Source organism: Dreissena polymorpha, chromosome 1 (assembly GCF_020536995.1).
Source record: "Dreissena polymorpha isolate Duluth1 chromosome 1, UMN_Dpol_1.0, whole genome shotgun sequence".
NCBI classification, from domain to species: Eukaryota; Metazoa; Mollusca; class Bivalvia; order Myida; family Dreissenidae; genus Dreissena; species Dreissena polymorpha.
In genome coordinates this window covers 7,120,729-7,145,637 of record NC_068355.1, presented here as the reverse complement: position 1 = coordinate 7,145,637, position 24,909 = coordinate 7,120,729, and the positions used below count along the sequence as shown (strand labels likewise).

Here is a 24,909-nt window from a genome sequence, read left to right as displayed (position 1 = left end):
TTGTTTGTTTTGTTTTGTTAGCTCACCTAAGCACATGCTCATGGTGCACTTTTGTGATTATCTTTTATTGGTTGTGCACAGTCAGTCGTCAACGTATAGCTTGTTAAGAATCTAGAGGCCACATTAATTGTCCAATCTTCATGAAACGTGGTCAGAATATTTGTCTCAATGATAACTCAGCTGATCAATTAAAAATTATGGCAGGGCAGTTTTTATGCCCCCGGTAGGGTGGCATATAGCAGTTGAACTGTCGGTCAGTCAGTCTGTCCGTCTGTCAGAAAACTTTAACATTGCCCATAACTTTTGCAATATTAAAGATATCAACTTGATATTTGGCATGCATGTGTATCTCATGGAGCTGCACATTTTGAGTGGTGAAAGGTCAAGGTCATCCTTCAAGGTCAGAGGTCAAATATATGGCTTCAAAACGGCGCAGTAGGGGGCATTGTGTTTCTGACAAACACATCTCTTGTTCTTATATGGCTATAGTATAACCTTGTCTTTTGTTATTGTCCACTCTGCATGAATTTTTGTCAGAACACTTGTTCTAATGATATCTTGGCTGAGTTTGCAAATGGTTCTGTTTCCTTTCAAACCATGGCTGCCAGGGGAAGGGGCAGTTTTCCTTATATAGCTATTGTAAAACCTTGCAAGCATTTAGTCCAATCTTTATGAAACTTGGTCAGAACATTTGTTTTGATGATGTCTTCTATGCGTTAAACAATGTCTGCGGTCCCTTGTAAATCATGGCCTCAAAGGCCGGGGCAGTTTTCCTTATATGGCTATAACTTATATAGTCAAGATTTATAAAGATTGGACCAAAAACGTGAGTGTGTTATATATAACTGTTTAACAATAATATTAGCCTGAAGGAGATACAAACAGCAATCGAAGATACCATCGTTATATTACTATGATAATTGACTTGACTGACCGCTATAGAGAATCACTAGCCCCTTAAAATTATAACACTGTAACATGCAAAGTGTTTTTCTATAGACTTTTTTCCCCGCAGGTCATCTTGATTGCTTTGACAATCAATATTTCAAACTATTGAGGATCACAATTACTTATGGAATTTCATGTCATTTTTTTCAAAGTTCTTTCTTCAGTCCTGATTTATTCCTTCTTAATTTAATTATATATTTTATGTTAAAGTCCGGCCCAATCTTTTTTATATTAATTTGAAGTATCAATCTGCAAGTTTAAGGTCTATTTGTACAGCTATTGTGACTTTTCTTCTCATATCTTTTATATTTTTAGTGGGACAGACAGCTTGCACAGTAAAAATTCTTCACAACCAAGAGGCAATCGACATATTGACAGATTGCTCTAGACTGTTGATCTTTCAAAGAGTTTTGCCTCATTTACTTGTTCACATGCTTTCAATCAACATCAACAATGGGCATTATTGAGAAGTATCGGTCAGTTTCACTGATATTCTTCTATCTGTTGATGATGCTTGTCATGGCACTACTGCTTACAAAACAAGACGTGTTTGTCAGAAACACTATGTCCCCTACTGCGGCGCTATGATTTATTTTATTTATTTTTTTCATTTGGCAGGTTCAGATTTTTAAAGCTTATTACTTCCCTTGGATTTGTTTTTTTTACCTTCGACCTTGAAGGATGACCTTGACCTTTCACCACTCGAAATGTGAAGCTCCATGAGATACACATGCATGCCAAATATGAAGTTGCTATCTTGAATATAACAAAAGTTATGGCAAAATGTTATAGTTTGAGCAAACAAACCAACCAATAGACAGGGCAAAAACAATATGACCCCCACTACAGTGCTGGGGGACATAAACATATAAAGAATGACAAATAAAATTTAGAATTTTTACAACTTTATACACTTAAATAGCATCTAAAATAAATAACACACACAATACAGATATGCCATATGGACGGAATGCACTAGCTGATCTGCATGACATAATCTAGTACAAATACAAACAAGAAACCGTCTGAGACGGGTGATGCTCTCCAAAGTTTTTTTTGTCAGAATATTGCACTATATATTCAGATAAAAGGAAGCATCTTGAGGGCACAGTAGTTTGGGGGACACGAATTTTTATATAAAAAATATCAAAGGGCCACAACTCTGTGAAAAATCATCCGACCAGAACCCGCTGATAATATGCACATCTCCTCTTGGTAGAGAAGCTTCCCATAAAGTTTCATTGAATTCCGGTCATTTGTTGCTGAGAAATAGCCCGGACAAAAATTGTGCACTGACGGACAAACAATCAGAAGCACACACGGACAGACGAAGTGGCGACTATATGCTCCCCCCAAAATAAATTTTGGGGGAGCATAAAAAGATAAATAAATATATAATATCTTAATACGATAGTAACTAATGATTGAACATCAACAGATTTTCATATCCTTACAGAGTATGCTATTAATCAAGAAAAAATGGTCCGACACCAATCATAATAGCCAACCAACTGGCTTAAAACTGATTATAACTGGGGGTTAATCAGGTAACAAACAATGTCCATGCCGAGACAGGTATTTTTCGTCGCTTGATATCCTTTATAACTTTTATTAATTGTTGTATTAATATTTGCTCTATATCTCCACTTTACTCAATGCCAAATTTCTTAGCGGGTCATGAAATTACAGCTCCCACTAAGAATCTTTGCATTGAGTAGTCGAAATAAAGAGCGAATATTAATACGAAATAAACACCTATCACTTTCTTTCTGACATGGCTGAAGAATGAGCGGCATTTAAACATTTAATACAAGCAATAAAGGGCATAAAACAGCGTAAATACCCTCACATGGGCATGGCCATCTTGTTGGTAACGTGATTACCCCCTCAGATATAGCAAAGTTTAACCCATTTATGCCTAGCGTCTAGAAAAAAGGCCTTGGCAAACAGTGTAGACCCAGATGAGATGCAGAATGATGCGTCATCTCATCAGGGTCTGCGCTGTTTGCTTAAAGGAATTTCTATATGAAATATTCTTAATATAGAAATAAATATACTAGACATCCCTAATTTGTGGAAATAAATTGATCCAATTTAGGATGGAAGAGTCCACTAGGCATTAATGGGTTAAATTGATCCAAAGTAACTGTTTTGCTGCACTTATTTTGAGGCATTTACTCTAACATAACCATTTTTTTAGAATGAATGTTCATGCACTTCATTCCTCTGTTCCAACCAGTACTCATTGTCTGTCATGTCAGTGAGGTCTGTGAACTGGCGTAAATGGAACTTGGTCACTTGGTAGTTTACCATTTGTCTAATGGCGATGTATCCACACACAATCTCAAACACAACAAAGCAGGTCTCCACGATGTTCACGGCCCTTTCAAAGGGCAGGATTCTGGCATCTTCGTTAAAAAGCATCAGAAGAATAAGAGGAAACTGGATGAGTAACGTCAGCAGCCAGAAACCAGCAAGCTCTGGAACCTGCCAAATATGCAAATGAGCCACGCACTTGGAAAACAGGGTTTACTGCATATTCCTAAAGTGGCGTCACATATGAGCCTGTGCAGTTCTTACAACCTCAATAATAGTGGAAGAAATTTTTGCAAAGAAGAGACTTAATGGAAACAAGAGGGCCTGAAAGGCCCAAGGTATTCCCCACAACATATGCTTTGTTTGAGGATGGGTGCAAATTGGACGGATGAACATAATGATAGATGGACGGACGGAGGACAATAACACAAAACTAAGACAAAGGAAGACGGACGGACGGACAGCTGGACAGACAACGCCAAAACAATATCCCTCCGCCTATGCATATATATACTCATTCCAAGTTTAAATGAAATCCGCCAAAGCACTTCCAAGATATGGCTCCGGACACAAAAGTGCCTATAGTAAAAAGCATTTTTTCAAGATACAAAGGGCCATAAGTCTGTTTTTAACAGATGGTGTACAATGCCATTTTGCGTGCATCATCCTCTTATGCTTATATATAATCATACCAAGTTTCAATGAAATCCGCCAAAGAACTTCCAAGATATGGCTCCGGACACTAAAAAGCATTTTTTCAAGATACAAAGGGCCATAAGTCTGTTTTTAACAGATGGTGTACAATGCCATTTGGCGTGCATCATCCTCTTATGCATATATATACTCATACCAAGTTTAAATGAAATCCACCAAAGAACTTCCAAGATATGGCTCCGGACACAAAAGTGCCGGACGGACGGACAGCCGGACGGACGGACAACGCCAAAACAATATCCCTCCGCCTCTGGCAGGGGATAATTAAAAAACAAATTAAACAAGAGGGCCATGATGGCCCTTAAATGCTCACCTGACTAACCAAATACAATCCCAACCAAGATTTCATCAAGATAAACATTCTGACCAAATTTCATAAAGATTAGATGAAAACTGTGACCTCTATTGTCTACACATGGTTTTTCTATTATTTGACCTAGTGACCTAGTTTTTGACCCCAGTTGACCCAAATACACTTTCAACCCAGTTTTCATCAAGATAAACATTCTGATCAAATTTTATAAAGATTGGATGAAAACTGTGACCTCTATTGTCTACACAAGGTTTTTCTATTATTTGACCTAGTGACCAAGTTTTTGACTCTAGAAGACCCAAATACAATCCCGACCAAGATTTCATCAAGATAAACATTCTGACCAAATTTTATAAAGATTGGATGAAAACCGTGACCTCTATTGTCTATACAAGGTTTTTCTATTATTTGACCTAGTGACCTAGTTTTTGACCTAGTGACCTAGTTTTTGACCCAGTGATCTAGTTTTTGACCTCAGATGACCAAAATACTATCCTAACCCAGATTTCATTAAGATAAATATTTTGACCAAATTTCATAAAGATTGGATGAAAACTGTGACCTCTACTCTCTACACAAACAAATTGTTGACGGTTTTTCTATTATTTGACCTAGTGACCTAATTTTTGACCTCAGATGACCCAAATACAATCCCAACCCAGATTTCATCAAGTTGAACATTCTGACCAAATTTCATAAAGATTGGATGAAAACTGCGACCTCTATTGCCTACACAAGGTTTTTCTTTTATTTGACCTAGTTTTTGACCTAGTGACCTAGTTTTTGACCCCAGATGACCCAAATACAATCATAACCCAGATTTTATCAAGATAAACATTCTGACCAAATTTCATAAAGATTGGATGGAAACTTTGACCTATACTGTCTACACAAGGTTTTTCTATTATTTGACCTAATTTTTGACCTAGTGACCTAGTTTTTGACCCCAGATGCCCAAATACAATCCCAACCCAAATTTCATTAAGATAAACATTCTGACCAAATTTCATAAAGATTGGATGAAAACTGCGACCTCTATTGTCTACACAAGGTTTTACAATTTTTTTACCTATAATGTGACCTAGTTTTTGACCTAGTGACCTAGTTTTTGACCCCAGATGACCCAAATACAATCCCCACCCAGATTTCATCAAGATAAACATTCTGACATAAGTTCATAAAGATTGGATGAAAACTGTGACCTCTCCTGTCTACACAAACAAATTGTTGACTGACACACGCACGCACATACGGATGCTGGACATCACACGGTCACATAAGCTCACCATGTCACTTTGTGACAGGTGAGCTAAAATTAAATTAAAGCAGAAAGTGATTGCCCTGATTAGCTTTTGCGAACACTTCACAAACAAGCATTAAGCCTGTTTTTTCTCACAGCTAGCTAGGCTCAAATATTCAATTGTCTAGTTCATTTCAGTCCATTATTGTATGTGATTTGTAGGCCACAATCCAAGCAAAACATTGTATGAATAATCAAAACATTGCATCAATAATATCATCATACAAAGTTATTGTTTGAAACATTTTTTCCCATTTTCAATGTCATGTAATAACATACTTAAAACTATTATGAATGTTACCTAATAACATGCTTTCAACTAGAAGCATAAATGCATTAAAAGTAATCATCATTTACCAAGTAAATACCAAGTAAATGTGTCATTATGACCTGGTTGAACATGCTAATATCTTCAGTAAAAAGACAAAATATGCCATTCATACCCTCTCCATTAGATTTCCAGTGTATCCAACGTACAGCCGGACAACCTCAATAATAGTGAACGTGATGTAGACCGCAATGAGAGTAATCTTGTACAGAATGTTCAGCTCATCATACTGAAAAGAGTACCGGAGGTACACAATTATTATGCTCCCCTTCGAAGAAAAGGGGATATTATTAGTTACACCGTTAGTAACTGACGGTGTATGGGATATACACCCTCAGTAATTTCATACCATACGAGAGCGAAGCTCGAGTATGGTATTAAATTACTGAGGGTGTATTTCCCATACACCGTCAGTTACTAACGGTGTAATGATTATATCTCAACCGACTACTCGATTACTCGGGTAGTATGGAAATTACTCGGGGTGTATGGAAAATGCTCCATGGGCATGTGACCGCTCTAAGCTAATCGGAGTAGGTCATTCTTGTAGGAGGTGAGATATATTGTTTTGCACATGTCGGTCTGTAGGCCCGTCCGTCCACCAGATGGTTTCTGGATGATAACTCAATAACGCTTAGGCCTAGGATCATGAAACTTCATAGGGACATTGATCATGACTGGCGGATGACCCCTATTGATTTTCAGGTCACTAGGTCAAAGGTCAAGGCCACAGTGACTCGGAATAGTAAAATGGTTTCTGGATGATAACTCAAGAATGCTTAGGCTTAGGATCATGAAACTTCATAGGAACATTGATCATGACTGGCAGATGACCCCTATTGATTTTCAGGTCACTAGGTCAAAGGTCACAGTGACTCGAAACAGTAAAATGGTTTCCGGATGATAACTCAAGAATGCTTTCGCCTAGAAGCATGAAACTTCATAGGTACATTGACCATGACTGGCAGATGACCCCTATTGATTTTCAGGTCACTAGGTCAAAGGTAAAGGTCATAGTGACTCGAAACAGTAAAATGGTTTCCGGATGATAACTCAAGAATGCTTACGCCTAGGATCATGAAACTTCATAGGCACATTGATCATGACTGGCAGATGACCCCTATTGATTTTCAGGTCACAAGGTCAAGGTCACAGTGACTCAAAATAGTAAAATGTTTTCTGGATGATAACTCAAGAATGCTTACACCTAGGATAATGAAACTTACCGGTAATAGGTACATTGATCATGACTGGCAGATGACCCCTATTAATTTTCAGGTCACTAGCTCAAAGGTCATGGTCACAGTGACAAAACACATTTTCACACAATGGCTGCCACTACAACTGACAGCCCATATGGGGGGCATGCATGTTTTACAAACAGCCCTTGTTGAAAATAAATTTTCTGATTTCAAATTGTCTTATCAATGTATTTCACTTTGTAATATTTTTATCAACAATATGAACTGCTAAAACTGTGTCATTTGTATTGTATTACTAGAAAAATATTGTGTTTTTTAACGCAAATGTCAATGATGTCCACCAATGTTTTTTTTATAGATTTTTGAAATATTTTAAATACAAAATAAAAATTGAAGGAGATTAAATCGCAAGCTGGAAGGATAAAACTGAACAAGAGGACCATGATTGCCCTGAATCGCTCACCTGACTAACCAAATACAATCCCAACCCAGATTTCATCAAGATAAACATTCTGATCAAATTTTATAAAGATATGATGAAAACTGTGACCTCTAATGTCTACACAAGGTTTTCCTATTATTTGACCTAGTGACCTAGTTTTTGACCCCAGGTGACCCAAATACAATCCCAACCCAGATTTCATCAAGATAAACATTCTAATCAAATTTCTTAAAGATTAGATGAAAACTGTGACCTCTATTGTCTAACAAGGTTTTTCTATTATTTGACCTTGCGACGTAGTTTTTGACCCTAGATGACCCAAATACAATCCCAACCCAGATTTGATCAAGATAAACATTCTGACCTAATTTCATAAAGATTGGATGAAAACTGTGACCTCAATTGTCAATACAAGGTTTTTTTATTATTTGACCTAGTGACCTAGTTTTTGATCCAGTGACCTAGTTTTTGATCCCAGATGACCCAAATTCAATCCCAACCCAGATTTCATCAAGATAAACATTCTGACCAAATTTCATAAAGATTGGATGAAAACTGTGACCTCTACTGTCTACACAAACAAATTGTTGACTGTTTTTCTATTATTTGACCTAGTGACCTAGTTTTTGACCTCAGATGACCCAAATACAATCCCAACCCAGATTTCATCAAGATAAACGTTCTGACCAAATTTCATAAAGATTGGATAAAAACTGTGACCTCTACTGTCTACACAATGTTTTCCTACTATTTGACCTAGTTTTTGACCTAGTGACCTAGTTTTTGACACCAGATGACCCAAATACAATCCCAACCCAGATTTCATCAAGATAATCATTCTGACCAAATTTCATAAAGATTGGATGAAAATTGTGATCTCTACTGTCTACACAAGGTTTTTCTATTATCTGACCTAGTTTTTGACCCCAGATGACCCAAATAAAATCCCAACCCATATTTCATCAAGATAAACATTCTGACCAAATTTCATAAAGATTGGATGAAAACTGCGACCTCTATTGTCTAAACAAGGTTTTGCTATTATTTGACCTATTATGTGACCTAGTTTTTGACCTTGTGACCTAGTTTTTGACCCCAGATGACCCTAATACAATCCCAATCCAGATTCTATCAAGATAAACATTCTGACCAAATTTCATAAAGATTGGATGAAAACTGTGACCTCTACTGTCTACACAAACAAATTGTTGACGTTCACACGCACATACGAACGCCGGACATCACACGGTCACATAAGCTCACCATGTCACTTCCTGACAGGTGAGCTAAAAAACATACCCAGAAATGGAATTATGTTTTAATTTAAAACTGTATAATAACATTTCAGGAAAAAAAGAACATACATACTTTTTCAAAAGTCACAATTGTGTATACAGTAGCTCAATCTGTCTCCAGAAAATGTTCAACAATACCAAATGTATTAATACAATTATATGTTGATTCTAATATAATATTTTAAATACAATCTGCATTCTATCCATTTCTAATAATTTAACAATTTAAATAATAATATTTTTAAATGTAAAATGCAATATTTATGAAAGTAGAAATATATGTGGTGTGAGTACCTTTACTTCCAAGCCAACAATTGTTACTGTTATCCAGAATGGGGCAAAAAACGAGTTGAAGTAGATGGCCATTTGGAGTGGCAAGTTTGTTACATAATCATTTCCTGAAATAACAATAATACAACATTACAATATGTGGAAATATTTACCATGACATAATGGCTGTCTTACATCATAATATGATTTCATTACATAACATATGTGTGGTTAAAATATAATCCGTTATGATCCACTAGCCTTTCCCCCAAGATTGTGTTCTGTCACTGGGGGAGGACTTGCAGTTGGGAGGATGTGTTGTCTGATTTAATGGTAACCACCACTGCGTTTTTCCCCAATTGGGAAAGGTACCTGTACCCCTACAATTGGGAATTTTGTTGCGTTGTGAAATCTTCAAATTGGGAAAAAAATGAGTTGCGAAATCAATGAATTGGGGAAAATTCGAAACGATAAATTGATGAATTGTGAATCTTTTAAATGCATCATATCTATCATAAGGGGCTATATTCTGCATCACAAAGCATTTTAAGCTCTAGGGTTTAACAGAAAACTACTAGTGATGATATTTTGACAATTATATCATGTCATGTGAAAATTGTATTATTGCAACTTCAGTAACAAGAGCACCGCCTTGCGGGTGCAGACCGCTCATCTATTTTCTTTTTAAAGGTGAAGGGACTCTCATTTTCAATCACAAAGGAGGGAGGGGTGGAGTGAAGAGGGGTGCATTGTGTGGGGGTGTGGACATTTATTACACTATCTTCCAAAAATGCGAAAAAAAAAGAAAAAAAAAATGGGGGTGGAGGGGTGGGGGGGGGGGGGGGGGGGGGTGGGGATTCTTGGGTGCGATGGTTGGACGGTATTTCAAACATAAAATAATAAAAATAAATATTTGTGTTTTTTAACCTTTAAAAAAAAAATGGGGGGGGGGGGGTGAGGTGGGGGGGGGTATAGTGTGAGGGTGTGGTGGTAATTTGTGAGATGATCTTAAAAAAAAAAAAAAAAAAAAATTAGGGGGGGGGGGGGGGATTCGGGTGGGGGGAGGGGGGGGGTGGGGGGGATTCTTGGGTGCGATGGTTGGACGGTATTTCAAACATAAAATAATCAAAATAAATAGTTTTGTATTTTAACCGTTAAAAAAAATAATTTGGGGAGGAGGTGGGGTGGGAGGGGTATAGTGTGAGGGTGTGGTGGTCATTTGTGAGATGATCTTAAAAAAAAAAAAAAAAAAAAAAAAAAATAGGGGGGGGGGGGGGATTCGGGTGGGGGGGGGGGGGAAGGGGGTGTCACGGGCGATGGTTTGGGTGGAGTCTATTGTGGTATGTCAGGTAAGAGTAGTTTTGTCAAAGTATCAATCAATTCTAATCATAAATAAAGAAGTTATGGCAATTTTAGCAAAATATAATAATTTGACCTTGAGAGTCAAGGTCATTCAAAGGTCAAGGTAAAATTCAACTTGCCAGGTACAGTAACCTCATGATAGCATGAAAGTATTTGAAGTTTGAAAGCAATAGCCTTGATACTTAAGAAATAAAGTGGATCGAAACACAAAATTTAACCATATAATATATATATTATATTCAAAGTTACTAAGTCAAAAAAGGGCCATAATTCCGTAAAAATGACATCCAGAGTTATGCAACTTGTCCTTTGACTGTACCCTTATGATAGTTTGCGAGTGTTCCAAGTATAAAAGCAATATCTATGATACTTTAGGGGTAAAGTGGACCAAAACACAAAACTTAACCAAACTTTCAATTTTCTAAGTATAAAGGACCCATAATTCCGTCCAAATGCCAGTCAGAGTTACATAACTTTGCCTGCACAGTCCCCTTACGATAGTTAATAAGTGTTGCAAGTATGAAAGCAATAGCTTTGAACCTTTGATACTGTAGGAATAAAGTGGACCTAAACACAAAACATAACCAAATTTTCAATTTTCTAAGTATAAAAAGGGCACATAATTCTGTCAAAATGCCAGTCAGAGTTACATTACTTTGCCTGCACAGTCCCCTTATGATAGTTAGTAAATGTTGCAAGTATGAAAGCAATAGCTTTGATACTTAAGGAATAAAATGGGCCTAAACACAAAACTTAACCAAAATTTTCAATTTTCTAAGTATAAAAAGGGCACATAATTCTGTCAAAATGCACGCCAGAGTTATCTAAGTTTGCCTGTCCAGTCCCCTCATGATAGTAAGTAAGTGTACCAAGTTTGAATGCAATAGCATTGATACTTTCTGAAAAAAGTGGACCTAAACGCAAAACTTAACCAAAATTTTCAATTTTCTAAGTATAAAAAGGGCACATAATTCAGTCAAAATGCACGCCAGAGTTATCTAACTTTGCCTGCCCAGTCCCCTCATGATAATAAGTAAGTGTACCAAGTTTGAATGCAATAGCATTGATACTTTCTGAGAAAAGTGGACCTAAACGCAAAACTTAACCGGACGCCAACGCCGACGCAGACACCAAGGTGATGACAATAGCTCATAATTTTTTTTCAAAAAATAGATGAGCTAAAAATGTGCTGTCAATGGATCTGCTAGTGATAGGCATAATCACTGAGGTTGCATTAAAAATAATATTTATAATTTTGTTTAAACCCTTTAAGTCTCACAAGCTCTGGAAAGTCATTTTTTGTGTGAACATTTACAGTGATATCAATTAACAATTTAAAATAATAATCATGAATTATCAAGTTATATGTTTAATCCCAAACAGGTGATAATCAGATCAAAGTCAAACATATCTCTCCTCACAGTGACACAGGCACAAAGTTACATTGAACTCAAAATAACCTCTCTAACATTAACAGCTGGTCATTGTTTACATTTGCAGACAATGTACACAACAGCCAAATCAGAGGGTACCAACATTACAAGAGCCTTCTGCAAAGTTTTATGTGAGTTAAATTAAAATCTTAAAAAACAAAACAACAACAATGGAACTTGGACTGGTTTGAAATCTTTTAACAATAGATCAAATCGATCACTTGTCACCATTGTGTAAACCATTCACATTTTACACGACGGTTCTAGTTGCCCCCTTTTGAAAATGTTTGTTTACTTTCTACGCGACAATTTCCAGGAAATATAAAGGACAGAAAATGAAAGGCTCGACGATTTCAAAATATATTTCCAGCGAAAATTAAAGGCACTGGTGATTGGGAACGGCACCTAGAATCCTTGGGAATGGTAGATATGGAGATTGGGAAAGGTCTGGTGCTAAAATTGGGAAGCCTCCGGTAGGCTTTGGGAAAGGTACCTTTCCCCGGTACTAGTTTAAGAAGACAAAAAAAACGCTGCACCAGCATGTTGTTTCTTCTACATTCTATTTTAATAAATCAACAAAACATAGCTTATGATCTAACAATTGAATAGGTATTTCCATGGCTGAAATAAATGTAAGTTCTAATGTGGTCTATCACCAGTTTATTGAAATAATTGTGCTGAGTGTGACAATTCAGACTTAATGCTTAACAGTGTGGGGTGTGTGTAATTTCAACGTTTATGCGGTCCATCAGCGTCTAAAACTGTATAATATTTGTCCCAGCACTCCTATTGTATAAAATGTCTTGATTGAACGCTTTACAGAATTTAAATTACAGCAGCAATTTAAGCTGTTTTGTGGTCAGTGAAAATGTTGCAATTTTTGTGAAGTCTTGTGCGTGAAAGCCTGAGTTTCCGGATGAAACCACACCTTTCCGCCCGAAGCTACATGGTGTCAGAAGTTTTTGCGGCACTATTGTTCTGAAAGCGAATGGGCAAATGCCTGAACTGCTGTTAAGAGTTTAATTGTTCGAAATATGTCGCCGTTTTGTCGGGCGAAGTAGAGTTTAACCAAGTTCAAACATGATCGACCGCGATAGTACTGAATCGTTGCATATAACAGTTAAACTGTCGGTAGGCCTTTGCTATCTTGTTGTACCTGCTTTAATATTTTGATGTTTTAGAGGATCTTTCATTGATTTTGACACGGGAAACAGTGTATCTGTCACCGTATTCATAGTTCTTCGCAATGTTGCTTCCATTTTGGATTTGTGTTTATATCACGTGACTTATTATTTGTGTAGTGTAGAAGTCGGTTGAGCGTTTAAGTTCCAATGTGGAAAATCGGCACTCAAAGTACACACATCAGAATCAGGTTGAAGAATCAACGGGGTTTTCATGGGTTTACACACGGGCTGGACAGAATGTAATCACGCCGTTAAGAACTCTATCTTTGCAAATATCTCTAGTTATTGAAGTACATTTGCAAGGATGATGTCCAGAATGATCACCATCCAATTCTTACCAGGGGTGATGGCTATTGCTTATTTAATGCACTATCAATTAGTGTCTGTGGTAGTGAGTGGTTAAGTGAAGAGATTCGTGTGCGCACAGATGAAGAAATGGTGTTGCACAAAGAGTATTATAATTCTCAGGAATATTGAAAAAACTTTCTCTTGGTCTCCGAATCTTATGACAACAGCTGTCGTCAGTGTGCTATACCCTGGTAAACGGAGCCCAGATGTCAATATACGCTCCGTGCCTGGTAGTTATTCAACTTCTTGGACAATACAGGTAGCATCAGATGCCGTGTGTAGAGATATATATTCCGTATATTCAAAAATGAAAAAAAATCTAACCAGACAGCAAAAATCCTTACTCGGGTATGTGTCAGCATTTAATTTTAATTTTAAAACGACAGACTATTTTTTAAAACTATGTTTGTATGATGATGGAAAGAATGATATTTTGTTTACAAATTTGCTACTTTCAATCTCAGAATAAATGTCAACTTGCGTATGCTAAGTTTTATTAAAATATTTTGCAAAAATATGGTCCGTCGCTTTAATGATTTATTGGTATTCTTTGGCGTTATTTCATTCCCATAAACATGTGATAACATGTGACACATGATTTTATTATACATAAATGGAATTACAACATCATTACTAGTAAATTTTGAGTCTGTCTAGTAAAAAGTATTACATATACCAAATTTACAGTAATTTGAAAATGCTAATTTAAAATCAACAAGAGATTCTCAAGCAATATTGTCTACCGGTGAAACTCCGCCATTGACATTTGTTGCCATAGAAACCAGAATTCTTGACGTAGAAACAAAATGAAATGACGTGCATAATCTCCATATTGCCCATCTATCCATGTTTCAAGTTTCATGAAAAAAATATGAAGAACTTTTAAAGTTATCGCAGGATCCAGAAAAGTTTGACAGACTGACAGACTGACAGACAGACAGAGCGCAAACCGTAAGTCCCCTCCGGTTTCACCGGTAGGGGACAATAATAGTTGTGCAGCAAGGTTAAATATGTGTTTATTGACATTACATGAAATGCTCATTGTGAATTAGTATGAAATACAGGGTTTATTTACAGGCACATTAAACAAGACAGACTATGCACAGCCATGGACCATGGACAATGACAGTGCCACACCCCCAAAATATAAATGCTGTGAGTAGTTTTGAAGAAATAAGTGAAATCGAATCAAATGTCAACATTGAAAGTCATTCAAATGTGAAAAATTCAAGTATCAAATGAAGGTGAATCAAATCCGAATTTATCAAATGCAAGTTATGTATCAAATGAAGGTGAATCAGATCAGAATGTATCAAAAGAAAGTGAACCAAATGAAAATGCATTAAATGAAAGTGAATAAAATCAAAATTTATCAAACGAAACTTAATCAAATCAGAATGCATCAAATGAAAGTGAATCAAATCAGAATGTATCAATTGAAAGTGATTGGTACAATGGAAATTTTCAGACTCTGCCTAATGGAAAGTTCATTCCAGTGCATGACTTCTTGAACGCAATTCATGGAGATGCTCCAACTGTGCCAAATGTTCCGCGCGGTAAGAAGGATAACGTGTTTGTACTAGTAAATGGGGAAGAGAACATTAAGGCCAACTTGGCTGGTAAAAGATAAGTTATTATAATGACTGTGGGGTATGGAATGGGGCTAAGTCAAGAACTTGCAAAACAAAATTTATTCTTGAGGATTCCGGTAATGGCTCGAAAAATATGGAATTTGTACATGTGAACGATGATGTAGTTTGTGTTGAAAATAAAGTTAAGGGGAAAATTGTGAAAACACCTATGCAACCTCAACCTTATTTGAAGATATGTAGTGACATCACATAGGTTTTATACCGTATTGAAAGAAAATGAAGAATATGAAAGAGTAAGTTGGTTTGGTTTGAAAATTTGCCAGAATCACTTAAGGCTAGGCAGTATGTGTCTATAATTGAGAACCAGTGACGTGGTTAGTAATGCTAATCCATATAAAAGGACACATCGAGAAACAATAAAACAATAAATTGACTAATTAGTTGATTCAGCAACATTCCCAAAGACATAAAACAATGCCAATATTACAAGGGAAAATCCAATCCAAATAAAAGCAAAGCAAATAATGCAGCAGATAAAATTTTAAATGTAATAAGAGAACTGAAAGGCCGTCCATTTAATAGTGAAATCATTAATTCTAGAGACAGCGAACAGCCACTAATTTTGTGTTGTAGCTAGAAACAATTAGCTGATCTAAGGTCCTTTTTGAAATCTTATGGAGGTGTTGTGGGTATCGACAGGACTTTTTTTCTGTGGCGATGCTATGTGACATTATTAGTGTACACAAGTTTGAAAGTTGTTCGAAAAGGAACAGGTCAGCACCCTATACTGCTAGAACCAATGATGTTACATTGGAAGGCAAGACTAAAATGTATTACCGCTTCTTTTCGTATCTTCGTGGAATATTAGATCTTGACCTGCAAAGCATTGAAATGTTGATTGGAACGGATGATGAGAAGGCTATGACAAATGCAATAGACTCTTTCTTTGCTGAGGCTAATCGCAGACTGTGCACTAAGCACATAAAAGAAAATCTTGTAAGCCAAATGACCCCAAAAAATTCCCAAAGATGAGAAAGAACTAAATGAAATTGTAAAAGAAATATTTGGCCCAAATGGTGAAGCATGCGCAGATACAAGTGCAATGTTTTATGAAAGAAATGAAAAGCTAAAAGAGTCATTAAGGGAGAAGGGCCATGAAGACTTCCTAGCATATTATGAAAGTTATGTAAACAGCAAAATCGCGGATTATTGTATCAATGACCAGGATCAATTGTGGACAAATAATAACACTGATTCAATGAACAATCGACTGAAAGTGGCAACAGACTGGAAGCCGAAAACGACTGATTAACTAGTCCAACACTTCTATGACACTGTAATGGTTCAACACGTAGATGTCAAACATTCGTTGTATGGAACAGGCAATTATTCTCTTAGTGTCAAGTATGCTAGGTTAAGGTTAGTTGAGGGGGTGTGGCGCTCCAAAAGTAATAGTTAACAAATTACTTACCAGATGAAATTTCTTAATGCAACATCAAAAGTGGAAGTGCCATAAAATATTGTGTCATCAGATGCCACTTACACCATTTGAAAGACTCCGGCAGTGGTAAAAAAACAGAACAGAAGACCCGGGCTAAGTCTACAAGAACATTACACCAAGGAAGTGAATGTGTAATGATTCAGTTGGATACATCAGACATCTTGTCCAGTCGGGCAGCACAGTTCATACTTAAATGAAATAGAACAATTAATGAACTTATTTCTTTTACTTAATTAAGTAAATACATAATATTTCAGATTCTTCCTGTTTATCATTCATTTCTGTATCATCTAATACAGTTTCAAGAATCAATCTTGGTTTGCTATTATAGTAATACTTTTATTTCGTATTGCTAGTTTATTGTTTTAATTTTGTATGTGTTGATAAATATATGAGGCATTGAATTGTATTATTAAAAGTGATAAATATTTCCAGTTTTTTTTTATATATTAAAATCAGTGTTCATTCTACCCCAAAGTGATGAGCTAAATAGGTTTTGTGTTGTATAGCTTTTTTGCATGCTATAATTCTTAAATACCTCTTTATTGGTCATTTGGACCTCCTCAGTGGTTCCTTAGTGGTCCTTAGCGGTTATTAGTGGTATTTAGCGGTCCTTAGTGGTATTTAGTAGCACCCGCCACAATCTATAGTGCTTAAAAGATTGATTTTCTTGCAGTTTTTGACAATATCTAACGTTATGAGAATAAATCCTTGACAGGGGTTCTGAATTATGCTGTCCGAGTTGTCCGAGTCGTCAATTTACCCTTCCGGGCAAGCAGTTTTTGAAAGCTGGCTTGTCCGGGGACATGTAAAATTTCCGTGGTAAAATTTGTTTCGAGAACGAAACTTCAATAATTTTCGAAAATAAAAAACGAAGTTTATATAAATAGCTTATGATTAATCTGCGGACTAGCACACTTTTTTAACTGGAGGTATGTTATTTTCCGATAATAATTATTTAATGTGGTAAAACCAGTCCACGAGTATATATAGCAAAAGCCAATCACGCATAAGAAAACAATTTTAATCAGGGACCTATGTCCCTGTTTTAATAGAGAAACCAGCACACATGTGTATAGCAACAGCCAATCACGCATAAGAATTTTAAGATAACACTTTTCGTACATTGCAAATGGCCGCATACATGTTATAACGACCTGCATTCGATTTTTATATAATAAAACCACTTCAAAGTCTAGCCATGACGCTAATCAGACCAATGATAAAATCAGTTCGGCGTCGGAAAAGAAGAGAAAAGCCAAGTATGAATATGATAAACACACGACGCCAAGCGGAAACGAGCATTTTTTTAGTCTTGGCTAATTGATTTTCCTTGGCTTGAAACGTTGCCGATGTGTGTAAATGTAAACTTCGTAAGGAGTTTCCTTTATTAGCGGATAATTATATACTTATAATTAACAGAGATTATTTTATTTCAAGTGAATTGTCTAGTCATGTTGAGATTATTAAATATCCGAGATGGTATCATGTTAGTCGAACTTGTTGACGCTCTCAAATATTATGCTACTTTTTATATTGGTAATATTTGGAGTTCCAAAGAATTTAGCCCACATAAAAAGTAGATCTATCTCTAAATTCTTTGCGCGTCTTATAAATAAGACTAGTATCATGTGTGACTTAAACGTGATCTTATTATATGCACATCTTGCTTGTATTTTTTGTTCAATTTTCTAGTTAACTATGTTTATAATTTAAAATAGAAGTTAACAAAAGTGTATGCTTGTATTATTTGCTTAATTAGTAATGACCTTTTCCTTTATCTATCTTAAAAGTACGGACAAGTACTTCTTTGGTACGGACAAGTGAATTTGTGGGTCTTACTTGTCCTTGGACAATTAGACTCTTAAAATATTTCAGAACCTCTGCTTGAATACGTCTGAAAACGGTGACAAAATGTCACGTTGCGTGTCACATTGCGCACCATGTATGCAGTAAAAATGGAATTTTTTAAGAAGAACACAAAATAAATAAAGTAATTCTGATGTTTTTCACATTGCAATAAGCAGAATAAACATCTGTGAACTAGTTGAAACTTGTTTTAAAAAGTTATTTGAAATAAACCACCACTTACCGTCGTTTAAATCCGTAAAAGTTAAAAGGTGGAACCCAAAAAAGTCACGTGATCCTGCACCCTGAGAATGGTCTTGAAATAAATCTAAGAAATTTGACGCAAAGAGGATGGTAGTTTGTAATGGTGCGATAAAATGGTCATACATACATTTTTTCTTAATATTTAATTTTACATAATGGCATGTGTTCTGTATGTCATAAGTGCAACCGGGCTCCAAAGTTTCAATTTGGGTTGGCAACGAGCGAATGTCTTCAATCTATGAAAAATGATAATGAATGGGCTGCCCATATATAATCTATATAAAAAGATTATGCATTTTATTGTCAATTTTAGCTCATCAATTCGTGTTGTTGATTTTTATTAACTAGTATGTTTAGCGTCCCTATTAAGCAATGCCCTTAAAAAGAAGCTCGAAAACTGTACATGCATACAATTATCAATTATGGTGAAGATACGACAATGTGATTTTAATAGTATTTATTTATTTTCGTTTTGTATTTTGTTGCAAAAACGCACGTTTAAAGGGAATCGATACATGATTGATGCTCGATACATTTGGAAAATGTCAATACAAAGGTCACAGATTGATAAAATACTGTATGCAATAGCTATATATTAGCGAGCAAAATAATTATACAGGAATGTAAAACGTATATTTTCTTTATGGAGAATCATTAATCTAAATCGGAAAAATAATGAGTCGTTTGTAACTTTAGAAAAAAACAAACTTAAACGACAAATCGTTAAACTACCATTTAGATACAAAAGCCAGCGTGGTGCAGTGGTTAACAGTTGGCTTTTGATTCTGAAGAAAATGTACATCTAAACTACAGTCTTTAATTAGACGATTGACGCAAAACGAATGATACTTTGAACATGTTGATGAAACATGACATACTAATACCGATGTAAAAAGTATCTCACTATAGTCGACCAGAGTCCTATAAATAAAAACTTGTTATCCGGGCTTCGGGTATCAAGTATGTTTTCAGACACATTTTACTTATTAGAAATCCACAAAAGCATTAATTATGTATCAAACGATTTTCTCTTGCCTCGTTGATTCATGATAAGAAAGCAAGTTAATGTTAAAATGATACTTTCGGAGCTCTTGAATAACAAACAAAACAACGATTTGCAATACTGCAAGCCTGCCTAGAAATATATTCCACTTTTGTTGTAGACGATACCAGATACTTGGTTTATAAGATACTAACGACTACGGTATACTCTGACCAAGCAATCACGTCGAACAACAGTCATGTGAGAAAGTTGTGTTCGAATATAACATGGTGCAGGTGATCATGTGTTTAGCAACAATCGTGTGTCTAGCAACAATCGTGTGTCTAGCAACAATCATGTGTCTAAAAGCTGTGAATTATGTGCTGGCAGCAATCATGTATCTAGAAGCAATTATGTGTCAAGCAGCAATCATGTATTTAGCAGCAATCATTTATCAAGCAGCAATCATGTATCTAGCAGCAGTCGTGTATCTTGCAGGAATCATGTTTCTAGAACCAATCATGTATCTAGCAGCAATCATATATCTGGCAGCAATCATTTATCTAGCAACACTTATGTATGTAGAAGCAGGCTAAAAGCAATAATATTTGTAGTAGCAATCATGTATCTAGCAGCCATCATGTATCTAGCAGCAATCATGTATCTAGCTTCAACCATGTATCTAGCATCAAGTTGTATATATAAGCAATCATGTATCTAGCATCAATCATATGATTAGCCTTAAAATGTGTCTAGCAGCAATCATGTGTCTTGAACCAATCATGTGTCTATCAGGAATCATGTGTCTATAACCAATCATGTGTCTAGAATCGAGCATGTGTGTGGTAGAAATCATTTATCGAGCATCAATCATGTGTCTAGCATCAATCATGCGTCTGGTAGCAATCACGTGTCTATCATAAATCAAGTGTATCGCATCAATCTTCCTAGAAAGTGCTTTAAGCCCTGTTTTCCTAGAAAGTGCTATGAGCGCTATTTTCCTAGAAAGTGCTTTAAGCCCTGTTTTCCTAGAAAGTGCTTTAAGCCCTGTTTTCCTAGAAAGTGATTTAAGCCCTGTTTTCATAGAAAGTGCTTTAAGCCCTGTTTTCCTAGAAAGTGATTTAAGCCCTGTTTTCCTAGAAAGTGCTTCAAGCCCTGTTTTCCTAGAAAATGCTCTAAGCCCTGTTTTCCTAGAAAGTGCTTTAAGCCCTGTTTTCCTAGAGAGTGCTTTGAGCGCTATTTTCCTAGAAAGTGCTTTAAGCCCTGTTTCCTTGAAAGTGCTTAAAGCCCTGTTTTCCTAGAAAGTGCTTTAAGCCCTGTTTTCCTAGAAAGTGCTTTAAGCCCTGTTTTCCTAGAAAGTGCTTTAAGCCCTGTTTTCCTAGAAAGTGCTTTAAGCCCTGTTTTCCTAGAAAGTGCTTAAAGCCCTGTTTTCCTAGAAAGTGCTTTAAGCCCTGTTTTCCAAGAAAATGCTTTAAGCCCTGTTTTCATAGAAAGAGCTTTAAGCCCTGTTTTCCTAGAAAGTGCTTTTAGCCCTGTTTTCCTAGAAAGTTCTTTAAGCCCTGTTTTCCTAGAAAATGCTTTAAGCTCTGTTTTCCTAGAAAGAGCTTTAAGCCCTGTTTTCCTAGAAAGTGCTTTAAGCCCTGTTTTCCTAGAAAGTGCTTTACGCCCTGTTTTCCTAGAAAGAGCTTTAAGCCCTGTTTTCCTAGAAAGTGCCTTAAGCCCTGTTTTCCTAGAAAGTGCTTTAAGCCCTGTTTTCCTAGAAAGTGCTTTAAGCCCTGTTTTCCTAGAAAGTGCTTTAAGCCCTGTTTTCCTAGACAGTGCTTTTAGCCCTGTTTTCCTAGAAAGTGCTTTAAGCCCTATTTTCCTAGAAAGTGCTTTAAGCCCTGTTTTCCCAGAAAGAGCTGTAAGCTGTTTTCCTAGAAAGTGCTTTAAGCCCTGTTTTCCTTGAAAGTGCTTTTAGCCCTGTTTTCCTAGAAAGTGCTTTAAGCCCTGTTTTCCTAGAAAGTGCTTTAAGCCCTATTTTCATAGAAAGTGCTTTAAGCCCTGTTTTCCTAGAAAATGCTTTAAGCTCTGTTTTCCTAGAAAGAGCTTTAAGCCCTGTTTTCCTAGAAAGTGCTTTAAGCCCTGTTTTCCTAGAAAGTGCTTTACGCCCTGTTTTCCTAGAAAGAGCTTTAAGCCCTGTTTTCCTAGAAAGTGCTTTAAGCCCTGTTTTCCTAGAAAGAGCTTTAAGCCCTGTTTACCTAGAAAGTGCTTTAAGCCCTGTTTTCATAGAAAGAGCTTTAAGCCCTGTTTTCCTAGAAAGAGCTTTAAGCCCTGTTTTTCCTAGAAAGAGCTTTAAGCCCTGTCTACCTAGAAAGTGCTTTAAGCCCTGTTTTTTTAGACTTAGGCTCATATTAATTTCAACACAATTTCAATCCATGTTTGTCACATGTAACAGTCATGTGTCGAGCAGCTGTCATGTGTCTAATAGCAATCACGTGTCTAACAGCAACCGTGTGTCTAGAGCAAATCATGGGTCCGGTAGCAATTCTGTGTCTAGCAGCAATTAAGTGTCTAGCACCAATCATTTATCGAGCATCAATCATGTATCTAGTAGCCCTCATGTGTCTAGCATCAATCATGTATCTAGCATCAATCATGTGTCTGGTAGCAATCACGTGTTTAGCATCAATCATGTGTCTCGCATCAATCATGTGTCTGTTATCAATCATGTGTCGAGCATCAGTCATGTGTCTAATAACAATCATGCGTCTAGCAGCAATTACGTGTCTATCATCAATCATGTATCGAGTATCAATCATGTATCTAGTAGCCATCATGTGTCTGGTATCAATTATGTAACTAGCATTAATCATGTATCGGGCATCAATCATATATCTAACAGCATCGGTTTTGTTTTACGAATGTATCAATCATGTGTAGCAGCAATCGTGTGTCTAGTATCAATCATGTATCTAGCAGCAATCATGTGTCTAGTACCAATCATGTATATAGCAGCAATCATGTGTCTAGTACCAATCATGTTTATAGCAGCAATCATGTGTCTAGTACCATTCATGTATATAGCAGCAATCATGTGTCTAGCATCAATCTTGTTTGAAGCCTCAATAACAGGTCTCACATGGGGCAAGCTGTACATCATCGATCATTCCGAACACCGGTTCCTCACCCTGACCAGAGATCACGGTACCTATACCTCGTGACATTTTCGGATCTGTGTTGGGAGAATAAAGTACGACCCCGTTAACATTTTTAAGGATCTCTTTTAAAATAATACACCATTTTTAATGGGATAGAGTGGAGAGCCCGCTCATTCGTAAGAGTTTTCTATAATGATAAACAAATAAGTATTTTTTCAGTAAAGTGCAACCGCGCGTTTGAACGGTTAGAAAAATGTCGGATCAGTGTCGGGACTTCATATTACAAACGCTGTTGCTATTTACGGAAAAAACTTATTTGTTTAAAAAGATCATGATACCTATAGAAAACTCTCACGAATGAGCGGGCTCTCTACTTCATCCCATTAATAATGGTGAAATATTTAAAAAGACATCATTAAAAATGTTAACTGGGTCGCGCTTTATTCTCCCAATACCAATCTTAAAAAAGTAACGTGGTATAGGCACCGTGGAGATGAGACCGTAATAAACACTTTAACACATCAAGAATTAGTGTTCCAACATGGTGTACATGTGATCCTTGCAGGCAAGATTCTGCTGGCATGTCCATTGTCGTCCTACACTATCCTAAATTTGAGCATAGAGCGGAGGCATAGAGCTGGCTACTCCCGCTTCAGACAATAACGGGGCGAGGGAAATATACTCAGTCTGCTACAGCAGTAACACGTTCTCCATTATTGTTGGACTGTGGAAGAGAATCTTAGTGTTCAGAGTGAAATAGTATTAACATGTATATAAAAGCTGTAGTGATTTGTGATTCATATCACAATGGTAATATAATAATGTGTTTAGTACGTCCATATTGTGTTTTGTTACAATATGCCCATGTGATTATAATTGCTGATATGCGTTCCTTTCTGGAAATATACATATCTTGCAATATTTTTTACAATATCTGAATCGAATTAAAAAAACAACACTAAACACAACTCGCGTGACCTACTCGTAGGCGATCTGACCCGATCAAGGACAGAAATCTTCACGGAGTAAAGGGCATTTTCCCTGCAAAATTCAGGGACTTGGTACCATAATTCAATAAAACGCATGAAAAAACATTCTGACCGTTCTTGCCGTGACATTATGCATCAAAACTAACTGTCGAGCGCCTTTTGAAACCTTTGTTTAAACACCTTTCAACTGGCCGACATTTTAAACACACGAGCGATTTCATTGGTCCAACGCGAAGGTGTGTATTTTCTCTTTGATATTATTAGTTGGATCGGGTCAGATCGTTGACGAGTACGCCACGCGAGTTATGTTTCTTGTTATTTCTTTAAATTTGACCCAACAATTGTTAAATATGTAAAGATATATACATGGCCAGCTAGGAAATTTATTTCTGCGTTTAATAAGACCGACTTCATTGAAATCACTGCACAATTAATTAAGTAATGGCGGTTCAAAGCGATGCACCATATTGTAGGGTCATTTTGAGTTGAAAAAAAAACTTGTTATATATATTTGATTTTGTCAGAGAAGTTGATGTGACCCAGCCAGAAAATTCCCCGACCAGTGGGGATCGAACCCGGGACCTCCCTGTTCCAGATCAGGCAGACTCTCTACCGCGTCGCTATAAAAGCTAGCTCATACAGCAAGGCAATATAAGTTCTCCTTATACCGAACCCTGCTACATACATACATTTTTTGTTATCATTTTCATAATGCCTATGATGCAGATACACATGTTTTAGTGTTGTTGTTTCTCATTTTAACTCTTTGAATGCATAGAACTTTTCCTTTATTGCCAAGATTCTCTGGTGTTATGAATGTTCAATTTTTGTTTATCTTTGTCTTGCCTTAGTTGTTATTTAATTGTTTTCAAAGCAAAAGTTGTGTTTGAGGCTACTTCTCCGTAGTGCTGGATGTTTTGAGGTGTTTTACATTTTTAGTCGAGACGACCTTTCTCGAGGAGGGGGAGTATGTTACCTCCATATGCTTTTCGTTATTTTTGCAAAGTAGCAGCTTTTTGCAGTTTCGTTTCTTTTGGGTAGTAAGGTGAACTTTCGGGTGTGTTTTGCTCTTCCTCTTCCGTCTCCTCGTCAATGTGTAAATTCAGGCATTTTACGTTTGATACGAATCTTAAGAAAT

General features: G+C 36.5%; 1 protein-coding gene across 1 annotated transcript; it reads right to left on the bottom strand.

Annotated features, from left to right (window-relative positions):
• Positions 1-1,836: 1,836 nt before the first annotated feature.
• LOC127869842 (transmembrane protein 17B-like) lies at positions 1,837-13,200 on the bottom strand. Its single transcript, XM_052412505.1, has 4 exons — positions 13,080-13,200; positions 9,153-9,256; positions 6,035-6,148; positions 1,837-3,435 (listed from the first exon to the last, which is right to left on the bottom strand). The coding sequence occupies exons 1-4, from the start codon at positions 13,180-13,182 to the stop codon at positions 3,145-3,147; spliced, it is 612 nt and encodes a 203-aa protein (XP_052268465.1). The 5' UTR covers positions 13,183-13,200; the 3' UTR covers positions 1,837-3,144.
• Between the last annotated feature and the right edge of the window lie 11,709 nt (positions 13,201-24,909).

Bases quoted from the DNA above. Each gene is read 5' to 3' on its own strand.
- LOC127869842 (XM_052412505.1), bottom strand. From the start codon at position 13,182: ATGGAAGCAACATTGCGAAGAACTATGAATACGGTGACAGATACACTG. The intron at 9,257-13,079 runs GTACAACAAGAT...TTGTTATTTCAG, and splicing joins ACATCAAAATATTAAAGCAG to GAAATGATTATGTAACAAAC. The intron at 3,436-6,034 runs GTATGAATGGCA...CATATTTGGCAG, and splicing joins CTGGAAATCTAATGGAGAGG to GTTCCAGAGCTTGCTGGTTT.